At 48.5% G+C, this 13,020-nt stretch overlaps 1 protein-coding gene across 1 annotated transcript in view; it reads right to left on the bottom strand.

Moving 5' to 3' along the window:
• Positions 1 to 1,596: 1,596 nt before the first annotated feature.
• Positions 1,597 to 13,020, bottom strand: part of MMP17 (matrix metallopeptidase 17) — a 195,673-nt gene continuing 184,249 nt past the window's right edge. Inside the window, exons 7-10 of the mRNA XM_085633855.1 lie at positions 8,271 to 8,353; positions 7,301 to 7,453; positions 5,801 to 6,058; positions 1,597 to 2,192 (exon numbers count right to left, since the gene is read on the bottom strand). Coding sequence (XP_085489981.1) covers positions 1,861 to 2,192; positions 5,801 to 6,058; positions 7,301 to 7,453; positions 8,271 to 8,353 — 826 coding nt within the window. The 3' untranslated portion in view covers positions 1,597 to 1,860. The remainder of the gene's footprint in view (positions 2,193 to 5,800; positions 6,059 to 7,300; positions 7,454 to 8,270; positions 8,354 to 13,020) is intronic.

Genomic DNA, 13,020 nt, shown 5'->3' with positions numbered 1-13,020 from the left:
TGTATTCTGTCCCAGTGTAGGTGTTTTCCTTGTCTCCGTGTCAGTGTTTCCTGTCCCAGTGTTGGTGTATTCCCTGTCTCAGTGTCGGTGTATTCCGTCTAAGAGTCAGTGTAGTTTGTCCCAGTGTTGGTGTATTCTGTTCCAGTGCCGGTGTATTCCCTGCCTCAGTGTTTTTATAATCTGTCCATGTGTTTCCTGTCCCAGTGTCGGTGTATTCCCTGTTCCAGTGTCAGTGTTTTCTGTCTCAGTGGCGGTGTATTCTGTCTTAGTATCACGGTAGTCCCTGTCTCAGTGTCAGTGTACTTTGACCCAGTGTCAGTGTATTCCCTGTCCCAGTGTTACTGTATTCTGTCCCAGTGTTGGTGTATTTCCTGCCCCAGTGTTGGTGTATCCTGTCCCAGTGTTACTGAACTCAGTCTGTCCCAGAATCCCTTGCTTTATGTTGCATTGACTTGATGCCCTATTACCTCCTCAACTGATTCTCTTGCTACATCTTGTAATACATTTCAATATCTGAATAGCGCCTCTTCTGGCTGTTGAGGGGAGTGCACTACCAACAGCCCAGTATTATTTGCTGAAACTGGACACAGGTGACCTGGGTAATCTGTGACTCTTACACAAATGGCTGAGTTTCTTCAGTATCATTGACTCCAGTCCTATGGGTTTCTGTCCCACAGCTCCACTCACCCTTCTCTGCACCCTAAGGTGCAACATTGGTGCAACCTCACACTGTTGCAACAGCGGCTTTATTCAGAACTCGATCACACAACGCCTTATTTACTACCGGGCAACAGTGCCAAAACCTTATCACATTTGTACTTCTTACTCTCGCTTCACTTTCTTTAAGCTCTGTAGTAAGTGTACCTGTAAAAAAGGCTTAAGTTATGGGCTCTCCAACTTTTCGTAGCATGCCACCCCTGAACTGTAGAAGTTGTGTCAGAATATTGTGGACAGAAATATCAGCCTACAAAAATATTTTTCTCAAAAGATCGACAACCAAAATATCAGAATTGTAAGCATGAATAGGTAGGGATAGATTTACTATTCTCAACTCTACAGCCACCTGCATCGACGATATATAGTAAAGGTACATATACTGAGTAAACCTATAACTACCTATATACTTACCTTCAAGACATTTTGATAGTCAATGCTTAAGTTTTAATATTTTTGTATAACAATATTTCAAGCACAGTGTTCAGGTACTAACCCCTGCGGAGAAGTGGACACTGCTGTAGCTCCTTTGGGCCGGATTCACAAAGGTAATCTTACAATTTTGTAAACGTTTACAATTTATTTGCTATTCACAAACTATCAGTTATTAGAAAGTTTATGACAGCAAAGAGCCCGCAGTCGGGCGGAGAACTCCACACACAAGAAGATAGGACAAGCGATGTTTTTATGTAGGGAATTCTCCGCCCTGACTGTGAATCACCACAGTCGTAAACTTACTATTAACTCATAGTTTGTGAATAGCAAAAAAATGGTAAATTTACACAAAAGTGAAAAATGTTCTCTGTGTATCAGGTCCTTAGTGTGTAAAGGTTGGTGGTAAATTGTAACAGACCAATCCAGTATTACATATAATGTGCCCTTTATTTTACAAGTGCCTGTGAGGAATCACAGAGAGCTCACATATTTATATCTATAACAAAAAAACAAAATAAAACAGAACAACTCTCTCCCCCCAAAGAAATAAAACCCCTGTAGTGCAGTCTAATTCTCATGGAGAATCTCTAATGCTTCCCTTCGGAGTCCTTGGGAAAGATCTGCCGGTGGCGTTGTCTTGTGGTGTGGGTAGCTGGATTTGGCCCCAGAGTGTTCGAAGCCACAGGGAGTGCTTTAGGGCGCCAACATATGTCATAGGGACCTTGTCCGTAGCACTGCTATCCACAGACCCACAACCAGAGCGAAGCTTGGTGGCACAGGTAGCCACCACACCTGCGGTCGCAGTGACGACGAGGACGAAGTGCAAGAGCAGACCTCGTAGGCATTTTCAGACCGGCTTTGCTCGTGCGGCCCCTGTCGGCTCCGTGCCCCAACTCTGTTGTTCTCAGACTCCGGGGCATCGGACAGCATATCGCCACACATCAGCCAGTCCCTGGCAATGGATTTTGGGTAACCTAGCTCCACCTCCATGCTGCTGTCCACCACTTTCCAGTACTCCTTGCCTCTGAAGAAGTAGGTTGCCCCTAAAAGACATAAAAGAGTGAATACATTATTTTTTATGAACTACTGTTACAAATTATTCACCACTTTCAAGTGGTAGTGCCTAGGAGATGTGTTATGTGTCATTTGTGTACCCAAAAGGCCTGTTATATCTTCTTGTGCTGTCTTGCTTTCAGGCTCTGGGCCTTATTTAGATCTCGGCGGATGCAATACTCTGGCACAAACGCTATAGAATATAATGGGATCGTAATACGGCAGACGGGATCTACGTCACGTTTATGGATTCCCCTCTGCCAAGAACTAAATCAGAACTTCTGTCTTTACCCTTGCACCATGACTTTTGCAACAACAGGAGTGAATGTTGGTTGTATCGACCGCCTGATTGTTCTTTTTAGCCTTTGAAATCAGTATATTGAAGGAACTGACTTGGACCACAATGTCCTGTTGGGGGTTATTGGGCAAGTGGCTCTCTTTCAACAAAAGGGGATATGTCTACCTTCCTCTGCCCTAGAGATCTGAGTTATGCAAGAATCCCATTAGGAAGAGCTCCAGCAGCACCAGCCATTTCGGTACCCACACGTGATGCCCATGTTCAGTCCAGAGCTGGGCACCGGGTGCATTCTGACTGTATTTGTAGCCTGCACCCTCTCCATGCCACTAGCTGTGAGCGGCCTCAGCTTGTGGTTGGGGCACCATGTGATGTGTAACACACCTGGACTGAGCTTCTACTCCGTTTATGCCAATGGACTGATTCAGATACAGACCCAGAGGTACAACTATCTGTAAACCCCTTGCAGGGTAACCCTTTATTACCCCTTATCACACCCTAGGGGTAAAAGGACCATAACACAGAGTATAGCTCTGTGGTGTTGAACAAGTGAGAGTTTTCTAACCTGAAGGTGAGTGTGTACAGTGCAGCTTGCCCCCAAAGTGCAGCACCTCTGAATAACTAGTCTAGTTCTCCATGTCCTTTGTCTGATTTTATGACAGTCTTGGAACTGCATGAACAACCATCTTCTTCCCAGATGACCACATACACTCCACAGTGTCATGTTATGTGACATGTCAAGACATAAAACATTTCTTAGTGTGCCAAACTACTTATGTAGGTTGAGTGGGTTGAATTCTGACTAGGGGAATTTATACAGAGGATTTCTCTCTTCCTTTCTAGGGATTTTAGACAAAAACTACGGTCTTTATAAATATATGTGGTATTTGTATATCACCAACGTAGCCTAAAAGCAGCGGAGCACTGTACAGGGTCAAAGACAAAGATGCAGTCAACAAGTGAATGGAGAAGTAGTTGGTTTTTAGGAGTTGAAGTGAATCGTGCTGTAGTGTTTGGTTGTATGATGCATTGTAAAGGCATGCATTTAGCCTGCATGCCTTTACAATGCAGTCACTACCCCGACTGTGATGTTACCACGTGTTACTATACCACACAAGTTGTCATAACTCCTTGCTTTAGGGGGTGCTGGACTTTGAAATTGTATCAACTTCTATTCCAACCCCAGTATACACAACAGTAGGGAAGGTGTTGGACGTAAAAATCCAATGTCATTCCAACAACGTGCCCCCTAAAGTAAATCGTTGTAATGACTTACGGGTTAAAGGAACACGTGGAAACGTGGCCGTTAGGGTAGTGACTGCGTTGTGAAGGCTGGTCGTTGTTGAGACTGTGGGATAAAGGATGTTTCCCATAGTGTTCTTTTAAGAAGAGGGTCTTCTTCTTTTTCCTAAATAGGGGCAGGATTGGGGTAGATGTTGGATGGATGTTGTTCCAAGAATTTCACCCGTACCAGTCCGGCTCTCTACATACAGGATGTGGAGGGGATGGAACACAATGACACCTGGATCCACTATACAATTGATCATGCTTTGTCGTGACCTATCCAAATTTCTAGTCCGTGTCACATCTTAAGGGTGGAGCATATCCTTGGTCTCGGGGAATGTGGAGGGCATTAAACTGGTTGTACTGTATAGAGTCTGTGACACTCACCCTTTGCCTTCCCATGAACCCATAGACAACTGGGTGGTGAAAGTTCAAGATCCTATCCATACCGGTCACCTGCTAGATTGTGAGGACTAGTGGTCAGCACCTACCAAAGACTAAAGTAGGGAGCTGGCTGGTGCCCAGACTCTCCTACTGATTTGGGTCCCTGCTGCGATGGGCCAGTTTGTCTGCTCAGCTACTGCCCTCCTCCTGAATTCCAAGGTTCCAAGGCACAAGCAGGTCCAGGGCCACTCCATCCATCAAAGGAGTTTGGAAGATCAGGTGCACGCGGGAAATAAATACTCGAAAGCAGCTCACGCAGCACCGATTGCCCATACGACCGGCTCTTGCACTACTCCTGTGGCCTGTGCCATACTGAGATGACTGCTTCCAGACCTGATCTTACCAAGGCATGTACTGCAGAGAGTAGAGAGCACCAGCTTCCAAGTCAGCTTTGTGCTCCTCATTACCCCCAACCCAATCTCTTGAACCAACTCTAGGAACATTCAGATCCAAGGAGTCTTTTGAATTCTCCCTTGCAAATCCTACCTGGCAGCCTGGCTACTGGCCAAGATGTCCATCAAAAGGCCCTCGCCTGTTGCTGGGGCAAACCTGTGGTTATCTCACCTTCAACTGGCCGGGTGTAGCACTGCCAGCTAAGGAGGTAATAGAAGCTTCAACATCAATCACACCATCCCATCCAATGGCACTGTGACGATAGAGCCCCACAAAAATGATCTGCATCGTTGCTGCAGCTACTAACTGCACGGTTCAAGGAGCATTCCTAGGTGTTTGAGAACCTCTAGAACTCCTGGCCATATTAGCTTTGCGAATACAGACTAGCTAGCACCTACACACAAACGCAAATGGCAACTTCTGTAGCTAAAATAGTTGGTACCGCATTGATAACATTGCGTTGTGTTATTTGTTTGTTTCTGATCGTTCTCATTTTAATTTAATTTGCTATTTGCACTTACCACACTAGGCTGCTATTGTCAGGAATAACTGAGCCAGTTAAAGGAGTGGTCGTCTCATACATTTGCCGCTCTGTTATATATGAATACTTATAGCTCCGATCATGCTACATATACAAGTCCTTGTTATTTATTGTTATTCATTGATTTTTATTGAAAATGTTTTTAACGTGACCTGTGCTTTTATGGATATTATGTATCTGAATAAAGATTATTTGAATTGAATTGATAACATCTATAGTCTTACCCCACAGCCAGGAATCTAGGGTGAAGGCTTCCGTTGCATGGCAGCAAGCTTCTGTATGATGAAATATTGTTATAAAGGGTATCTCTTTTTTTTGTGTGTTGCAGGCTGGAGTTTTTACTCTATCTTGTGTTTGTCATAACTTTGATATCTTCTACTTAATGTTATTGAAGTTTGTGTATGTGAATAGACATACTTGGAGTAAAGTATGCATTTCTATATTCTCTTTGGAGCGTCACTGACTGAAGATCCACCCAAGATTTTGTACATTTCCTTTGGGTCACAACAGATCACAGTGACCTAAATGTTGAATTTGTAAGGTCCGGCATCTTCTTTCAGCTATAATGCCCATGAAAGTACTTGAGCAATGAGTTGGTGACATCTAAGTTACAGTCATGATCTCAGCAAAATGCTACTCACCATCTGCCCACCGCATGGCGTCATCCAAGGTGCCTGGGATGCCCTTCCACAGCGTATTCTCAGCAGGATACCCTGGGTCCATCCTCCGATCGTGGTCATCAAAGCGCCAATAAAGGTGGTCCTTGAAAAAGTAGGTCTTCTCGTTGTGGGCCCAAGAAAAAGCTGCATCAATTCCACCGAGGGGCAAGCCGAAGTCTGTGATCTGGCGAGGGAAGCCTTCTTCCACATTGTTGTCCTTAAATAACCAATACCGGTCTCCTGGTGGAGGGAACCAAGAAAGAAAGAACAGCGCATGATGACCAACCATGAGTAGGTCGAAGTCTTTGGAAACAAAATCACTGAGGTCAATAATATCGCCCTGCACATATATTGACTCTAGAATCCCAACTAACAGAAAATCGTAACCATACTAGGCATAATAAATTGACTGTCTTAACTCCTACATTAACAATATGTTAGTAGTCAATATTATGGTGTCAATATAATTGCAGGTTGATATCAAAACCAAAATATTTTGGTAGAATGCTCAGATTAGTTATCCAGACGGCCATGGCCACAAGCAGAAGGGCCATAGATGTTTCTATTCATAGGTCACAGAGGCAGTCATCTATGGTGCCCCCTGCTGGGGCCATCGATGAACACCGATGTAGCTACGTGAGTCTCCACAAAGGTGTTGTTTTAACAGTGCAGCTTGGCTAGGGGACCAAAGTACCCAGGGATGGCCGTAAAAGTGTTTGTTGACTGGTGGTTATGGATTGAACTAGCATGGGTTGAGGTGAGACTTCCAAGTCCAAGCCCAGACGTTGGACAGTGTGAGCCTGAGCAATACCAGTAGCACCGATTACCCTATTTGCTGAACTGAAAATTTGTTAAGTTTCCTGACATGAAGGACTGTGCATGTACCAATCGTGCCTTGGCTGGTGAATGCGAAAGGTAAAACAAGGATGTGACCGGTACATTACCTATTAGAACAGTGAAAATTAAAAAATCCACTGAGGACTGTATGGTCTGTGAGTGAGCTTTTGGAAATGACCGGGTTAGCGTGCAGTGAGGAGGGTCAAATGGCACTTTGGAGAGGCTGTCTCTTATCAGATATGTAGATGGAGGCTGCGGCCATCTTGGTATGGTACCAGAAAATCATGACCACAATGCCACCTGACTGAAATATTGTGTCCTAATCATCATTCCTGCAAATACCCCCATCAGGGTTAATTTTAGAAAACCCACCCCCAATATGGTGATGTTTTTGCCATGGTTTTCTGGCCAACGACTGTCGAAATGCAATAGTCCTGGGAATGGCTATGCCTACCCACAAAACCACCTATCAGAAGGCTCGCCTCATGCGTTCATGAACCAACCACAGATATCTCTGGTTCCTTCTTGGTGATCTATGGGGGTCCATGATTTGCCAAGTGCCATGGGGTGGTCTTGTCAGAGAGGCTCCTGATTCCCAGTCCAAACTCGCAGGGTGAAAACCCAAGGGCGGGAAAGAAACCTCACCTTTGAAGAAGACAATCTTGTGGTCGGTAGTCCGCTCATAGACAGCGTCCACGCTGTCCATGTTGGGGGGCAGTCCTCTCCAGAAACGGTGGATCTGTGCCGGCTGTAGTGACACTAGGTGCTTGTTACGCGTCAGTCGCCAAAAGTACCTGCCTAGAGGAAGAGGTGAAAACCACAGGTCAGTCAATCACAGTCAGAGTGGTGTTGCTGATGGAAACTGGTACTTCCCTGGCCCATTAAACTGATGCTTCTAGATGGAAGTTGCCTCTTTGAGGCAGTGAGTACCAACAACAACCTCCGGAAAAACTGTCCAACAGTGTGGCTGAATCAGGAGAAGGTTAATGAGAAGCTAGCATCATCATGGAGCTGCTAATACAAGACCTGGCCTCCACTGTAGTGTGTGCTAACCATGACCACAGAACATGCTTAACTTCACAAGAACACATGCTAACATCACCGCAGCACATGATAACTATTATCATGGATACTAAGGAAAAAAAGACCAGCTCTGCACAAAGTCAGAAAGAAACCCCTGAGAAAAGGTAGCCCACCCACACTTATGTCCCTCACCTGCAGGGCCATTATCAACCAACACCGACATCAACTCCACAATCAGGGATAAGGTGAAAAGCATAAGATGTTGTTGGTAAATAGGCACCATTTATTTAGTACTTATTACCCCTGATGAGGTCGTTGACACCAATCGAACGCTCAACATTACCAAAGGGTATTTCAGAGACAAGTCAAATACATGACTCCCAACCCCTCCTGGCCTTGACCAGTGCTGGCAGAAGGGCACCCACTCCATGACACCACGACACACTCAGTCACACTGCCGCCACTTTAGATAATCCCACCAGTGCCATGTGTTTGATAACCCTGGTACCGCTGAATTGATCACATAGGTGCCACGCCATCGGACCGCAAGTACCTGCGAGACACTTTACCGGAGAGAAGGAGCCATTCTCACCTTTGAAGAAAAATGCCTCCCCTCTGATCTGGGCGACCGCATCGAAGTGAGTGTTGCACCTCTCGGGTTCATCCTTCCGGGGCCTGAGGACAGAGGTGAGAGGGCATGTGAGGGACATTGTACCACCTACACTCATTCACCAGACCACCCTTGTACACATGCTGCCCTCCCCATTTGACCAACTGAACCTTCCCACCCACCTCCCAAACTGCACCCCCCCAAGCCCCCCCCATACCCTGCGGAACCCCACCCAGTGAGTTATGGACCCTCAAGTAGCGGCTAAATAACTCTTGACTGACCACGAGCCCTTATTCAATCATTCAAAAGACCTCAAATCCAAGCCCAGCAGCCGCCCAATCACTCCCCAGAACCTGAAGCCCTGGCTATAGAGAGCACCTAATCACCAGTTAGTCCCCAAAGTCTTAGACAGATCCCACCCAGACACACAAAAGACCTCACTCCAATCAGTTCACCATAAAAATACCCCTCACTGTGGCCAAACCAACCAAACCAACGTACAGTCTAAATACACAGCTAGAACTCCATCCATCATACCTCCCCACACCTTGGCGGGTAACCAGCCAAACAACTTCAAGAAAGGAAGCCACTGAAACATTGAAGACACCTCAAAACCAAAACTAGATCTAAACCCCGCCACTAACTAGATCGACCCAACCATCACCCATCTACTGCAGCTAGACCTCAACCAGTCCCCCACTACTTGGCAATGCAGTGGTTTAACACCATGTCTGACAGCACTCCACCCATACACAAACCCCAGCCCCATAACCACTAGCCACCGGAAGCGGAGACACATTAGAGAAGCCACTGACCTGTGCTCTGGTGCAGACAGAACAAGGGCTCTGCTCTGCCCCCTCTGCAGTACAATATGTCTGCATCGTTCTGCCTGTCACTGGTTTACTCTTATTTTTAATTAGTCAGACAGTCACTTTCAAGCCAGGCAGTCTCTCGTTGAGACAGCCTTTCAGTCAGTTAGCTTTGCAGTGAGCCCTTGTATCTGGAGTATTTCTGGGAGGTTTGACAGTAAAGCCGCCCCAACTGCAGAATCTACGCACTCATAAACTTGTGATTAAAATGCAGCTTTGTGAACGCCAAACAAACATAAACTTACACAAAAGTGTACGTTTACCTTTGTGAAACAGGCCCTCAGAGCCTCTATGGGAGCTTCAGTTTACAGTATGTGCTATAGAAGCGCATTCACTCTTACTTTCTGTCAGAGCATCCCTCAGTACCTGCCTGCTGTGTAATCAGCTGCCTGTCCCCTTGCCGAACGTATGCCGCACATGAACCTGCCTGTCTTTCGATTCTGCAGCCTATATCTGTGCCTGTCACTGTTAGTGATGGCAAAAGTGATATATGAAGCAGTAAACCCTATAGTTGACACCGGGGAAGAAGGATACAGGGTGAGGGGGATCTGTTCCTATGTCCTAATAGGTCCCCACACAGAGTGAGCTCTGCCCTCTACTGGTGGCCCCGACAGTCACAGCCAAGGCAGCAGCTTAGGCTGACGGTGGCAGAAGCCGCGGTGTAACATGGGAGCCTCGTGTCATCAAGGGAAATGGGCCGCCTACCCACAGTTTTGCAGTAAAAGATGGCCATAATTGGGGTCTGGAGAAAGCCCCAACAACCGCGGGTCTCAGCGCCACTGCACCTTCTGCACTACTGTTAGCTACACATCTGCGTGGCACCTCAGCTGGGTCTCACACGGGTGCTCAGGAGCTGCTGAGCTCACCTGGCAGTTCAGCAGCAGCCGGACTTCACCTTGTAGATCAGCAGCAGCTGGACCGCACCGGGTAGATCAGCAGCAGCTGGACCTCACCTGGTAGATCAGCAGCAGCTGGACCTCACCTGGTAGATCAGCAGCAGCTGGACCTCACTTGGTAGATTAGCACCAGCTGGACCTCACCTGGTGGATCAGCAGCAGCTGGACCTCACCTGGTAGATCAGTAGCAGCTGGACCTCACCTGGTGGATCAGCAGCAGCTCGACTTTACCTGGTAGATTAGAAGCAGCTGGACCTCACCTAGTGGATCATCAACAGCTGGGCCTCACCTGGTAGATCAGCAGCAGCTAGACCTCACCTGGCAGATCAGCAGTAGCTGTACTTCACCTAGTATATCATCAGCAGCTGGCCCTCACCTGGTAGATCAGCAGCAGCTGGACCTCCCCTAGTAGATCAGCAGCAGCTGAACCTCACCTGACAGCTCAGCATGAGCTGGCCCTCACCTGGTAGATCAGCAGCAGCTGGACCTCACCTGGTAGATTAGCAGCAGCTGGACCTCACCTGGTAGATCAGCACCAGCTGGAGCTCACCTGACAGCTCAGTAGCAACTGGACCTCACCTGGTAGATCAGCAGCAGCTGGCCCTCACCTCACAGCTCAGCTGAAACTGGACCTCACCTGGTAGATCAACAGCAGCTGGACCTCCCCTAGTATATCAGCAGCAGCTGGACCTCACCTGACAGCTCAGCATGAGCTGGCCCTCACCTGGTAGATCAGCAGCAGCTGGACCTCACCTGGTAGATCAGCAGCAGCTGGACCTCACCTGGTAAAACAGCAGCAGCTGGAGCTCACCTCACAGCTCAGCTGCACCTGGACCTCGCAATGGCGCTCGGCAGCCACTGGGTTCCATAAGCCTTGGGGTGCAGCTAATCAGTAGACAAGTCACACCAGGCAACTCAACAGCACCCGGTTCTCACCTCACAGATTGGAAGCAGCTGGAAATTACCTGGCAGCTCAGCAGTCGCTAGGGCTCACTTGAAAGATTGGCAACAGTTGGACCTCACCTGACAGCTCAGCAGCAGCTGGGCCTCATCGGGCAGACAAGCAGCAGCTGGACTGCCTAAAGTGAGCTTAGCAGCTGCTGGGCCTTACTGGGGCATCACTGTGGCAGCTCAGTGGAGGGGGGGAGGGGTGAGCCACACTTGGCAGCGTGGCTTCACCTGGGTCTCAGAGATCCAGCTCAGCAGCAGCTGGGCCTCACATTGGCCTCACTGTGACAGATGAGCAGCAGTTGGACATCGGGGGGAGATCAGCAGCAGCTAGGCCTGACAGTGTAGTAGCTAAGTAGAAGCTGGACCTCATTCTAACAGTCCGGCAGCAGCTGGATCTCACCTGTCAACTGGGCAGCAGCTGGGCCACACATGGCAGAGAGGCAGCGGGAAACCAGCAGAGGGGCTTTCGGCAGCAGCTCACCTTCACGCCGCTCTGCAGGAGTTGGGGCTCCCTCGGACAGCTCAGTAGCAGTTGGGATTACCTGCCAGCTCAGCAGTAGACAGGACTCACCTATCAGCTCAGCAGTAGACGGGCTTCACCAGTCAGCTCAGCAGTTGCTTGCCATCACCTGTCAGCTCAGAAGTAGGCGGGCCTCACATGGCAGCTCACCAGTAAACGGGCCTCACCTGTTAGCTCAGCAGTAGACGGGCCTCACCTGGCAGCTCAGCAGTTGCTGGTCCTCACCTGTCAGCTCTCCAGTTGCTGGGCCTCACCTATTAGCTCAGTAGTTTCTGGGCCTCACCTGTTATCTCAACAGTAGAGAAGCCTCACCTGTCAGCTCTCCAGTTGCTGGGCCTCACCTATTAGCTCAGTAGTTTCTGGGCCTCACCTGTTATCTCAACAGTAGACAAGCCTCACCTGTCAGCTCAACAGTTGCTGGGCCTCACCTGTTAGTGCAGCAGTAGACAGGTCTCATCTGGCAGCTCAGGATTTGCTGGGTTTCACCTGTTAGCTAAGCAGTTGCTGGGCCTCGCCTGTTAGCTCAGCAGTAGACAGGTCTCACCTGTCAGCTCAACAGTTGCAGGGCCTCACCTGTTAGCTCAGCAGTAGACAGGTCTCACCTGGCAGCTCAGGATTTGCTGGATTTCACCTGTTAGCTCAGCAGTTGCTGGGCTTCACCTGTTATCTCAACAGTAGACAAGCCTCACCTGTCAGCTCAACAGTTGCTGGGCCTCACCTGTTAGCGCAGCAGTAGACAGGTCTCACCTGGCAGCTCAGGATTTGCTGGGTTTCACCTGTTAAGCTCAGCAGTTGCTGAGCCTCACCTGTTAGCTCAGCAGTTGCTGGGTTTCACCTGTTAGCTCAGCAGTTGCTGGGCCTCACATGGCAGATTAGCAGCTGCAGCTAGACCTCAGAAGGGCTCTCAGCAGCAGCTGAGCTTCAACTGGCATCTCTACAGGTGCTGGGCTTCGGTTTAACCTCACAGTAGAGTTCAAGAGCAGCTGGTCCACACCATGGAAGCTCATGAGAAGATGTGAGGGCAGCATGTGTGTCTTTTCATCTCTCTCCGGTGATTCCATGCCCTGAAGAGAGCCTGGAGTATCAAACACTTCAATTGTAAGGTCTGCCTGTGTCTGTTCTCTACAAATACCCAGCTCTGGACAACTAAAGCTAATGCTGGTGTCTGCTGAAGCTGCTGGCCTGGTACCAGGGCCCTCTCTAAGTCTGGACAACTCCTCCTCCAGTTGGACCCCTCAGGCCTACACTCAGTTGCCGTTGCCACTGCATTGAGAAGTGACCTGTGCCAACCATGCCCAGGTAGACCCACCATCCTAGGCTGGTGGATGTGGGATGACCCAGCTAGTGTTCTCAAGTAGACCACACGAAGGTGGGGATTCCATGCTAAGGGGAAGAATGCTGGGAACCCTAATTGGGTCAGTTGAGACTTGAAGACGGATGGCCTAGGTGCACTAAAGACCTTTCCTAAAGATATCCCAGTGTGTGTCCTCTTCAGC

The sequence above is a fragment of the Triturus cristatus genome, chromosome 11, assembly GCF_964204655.1.
Source record: "Triturus cristatus chromosome 11, aTriCri1.1, whole genome shotgun sequence".
NCBI classification, from domain to species: domain Eukaryota; kingdom Metazoa; phylum Chordata; class Amphibia; order Caudata; family Salamandridae; genus Triturus; species Triturus cristatus.
Note: the sequence above shows the minus strand (reverse complement) of the source record. Positions and strands in the feature narration are given on the sequence as shown.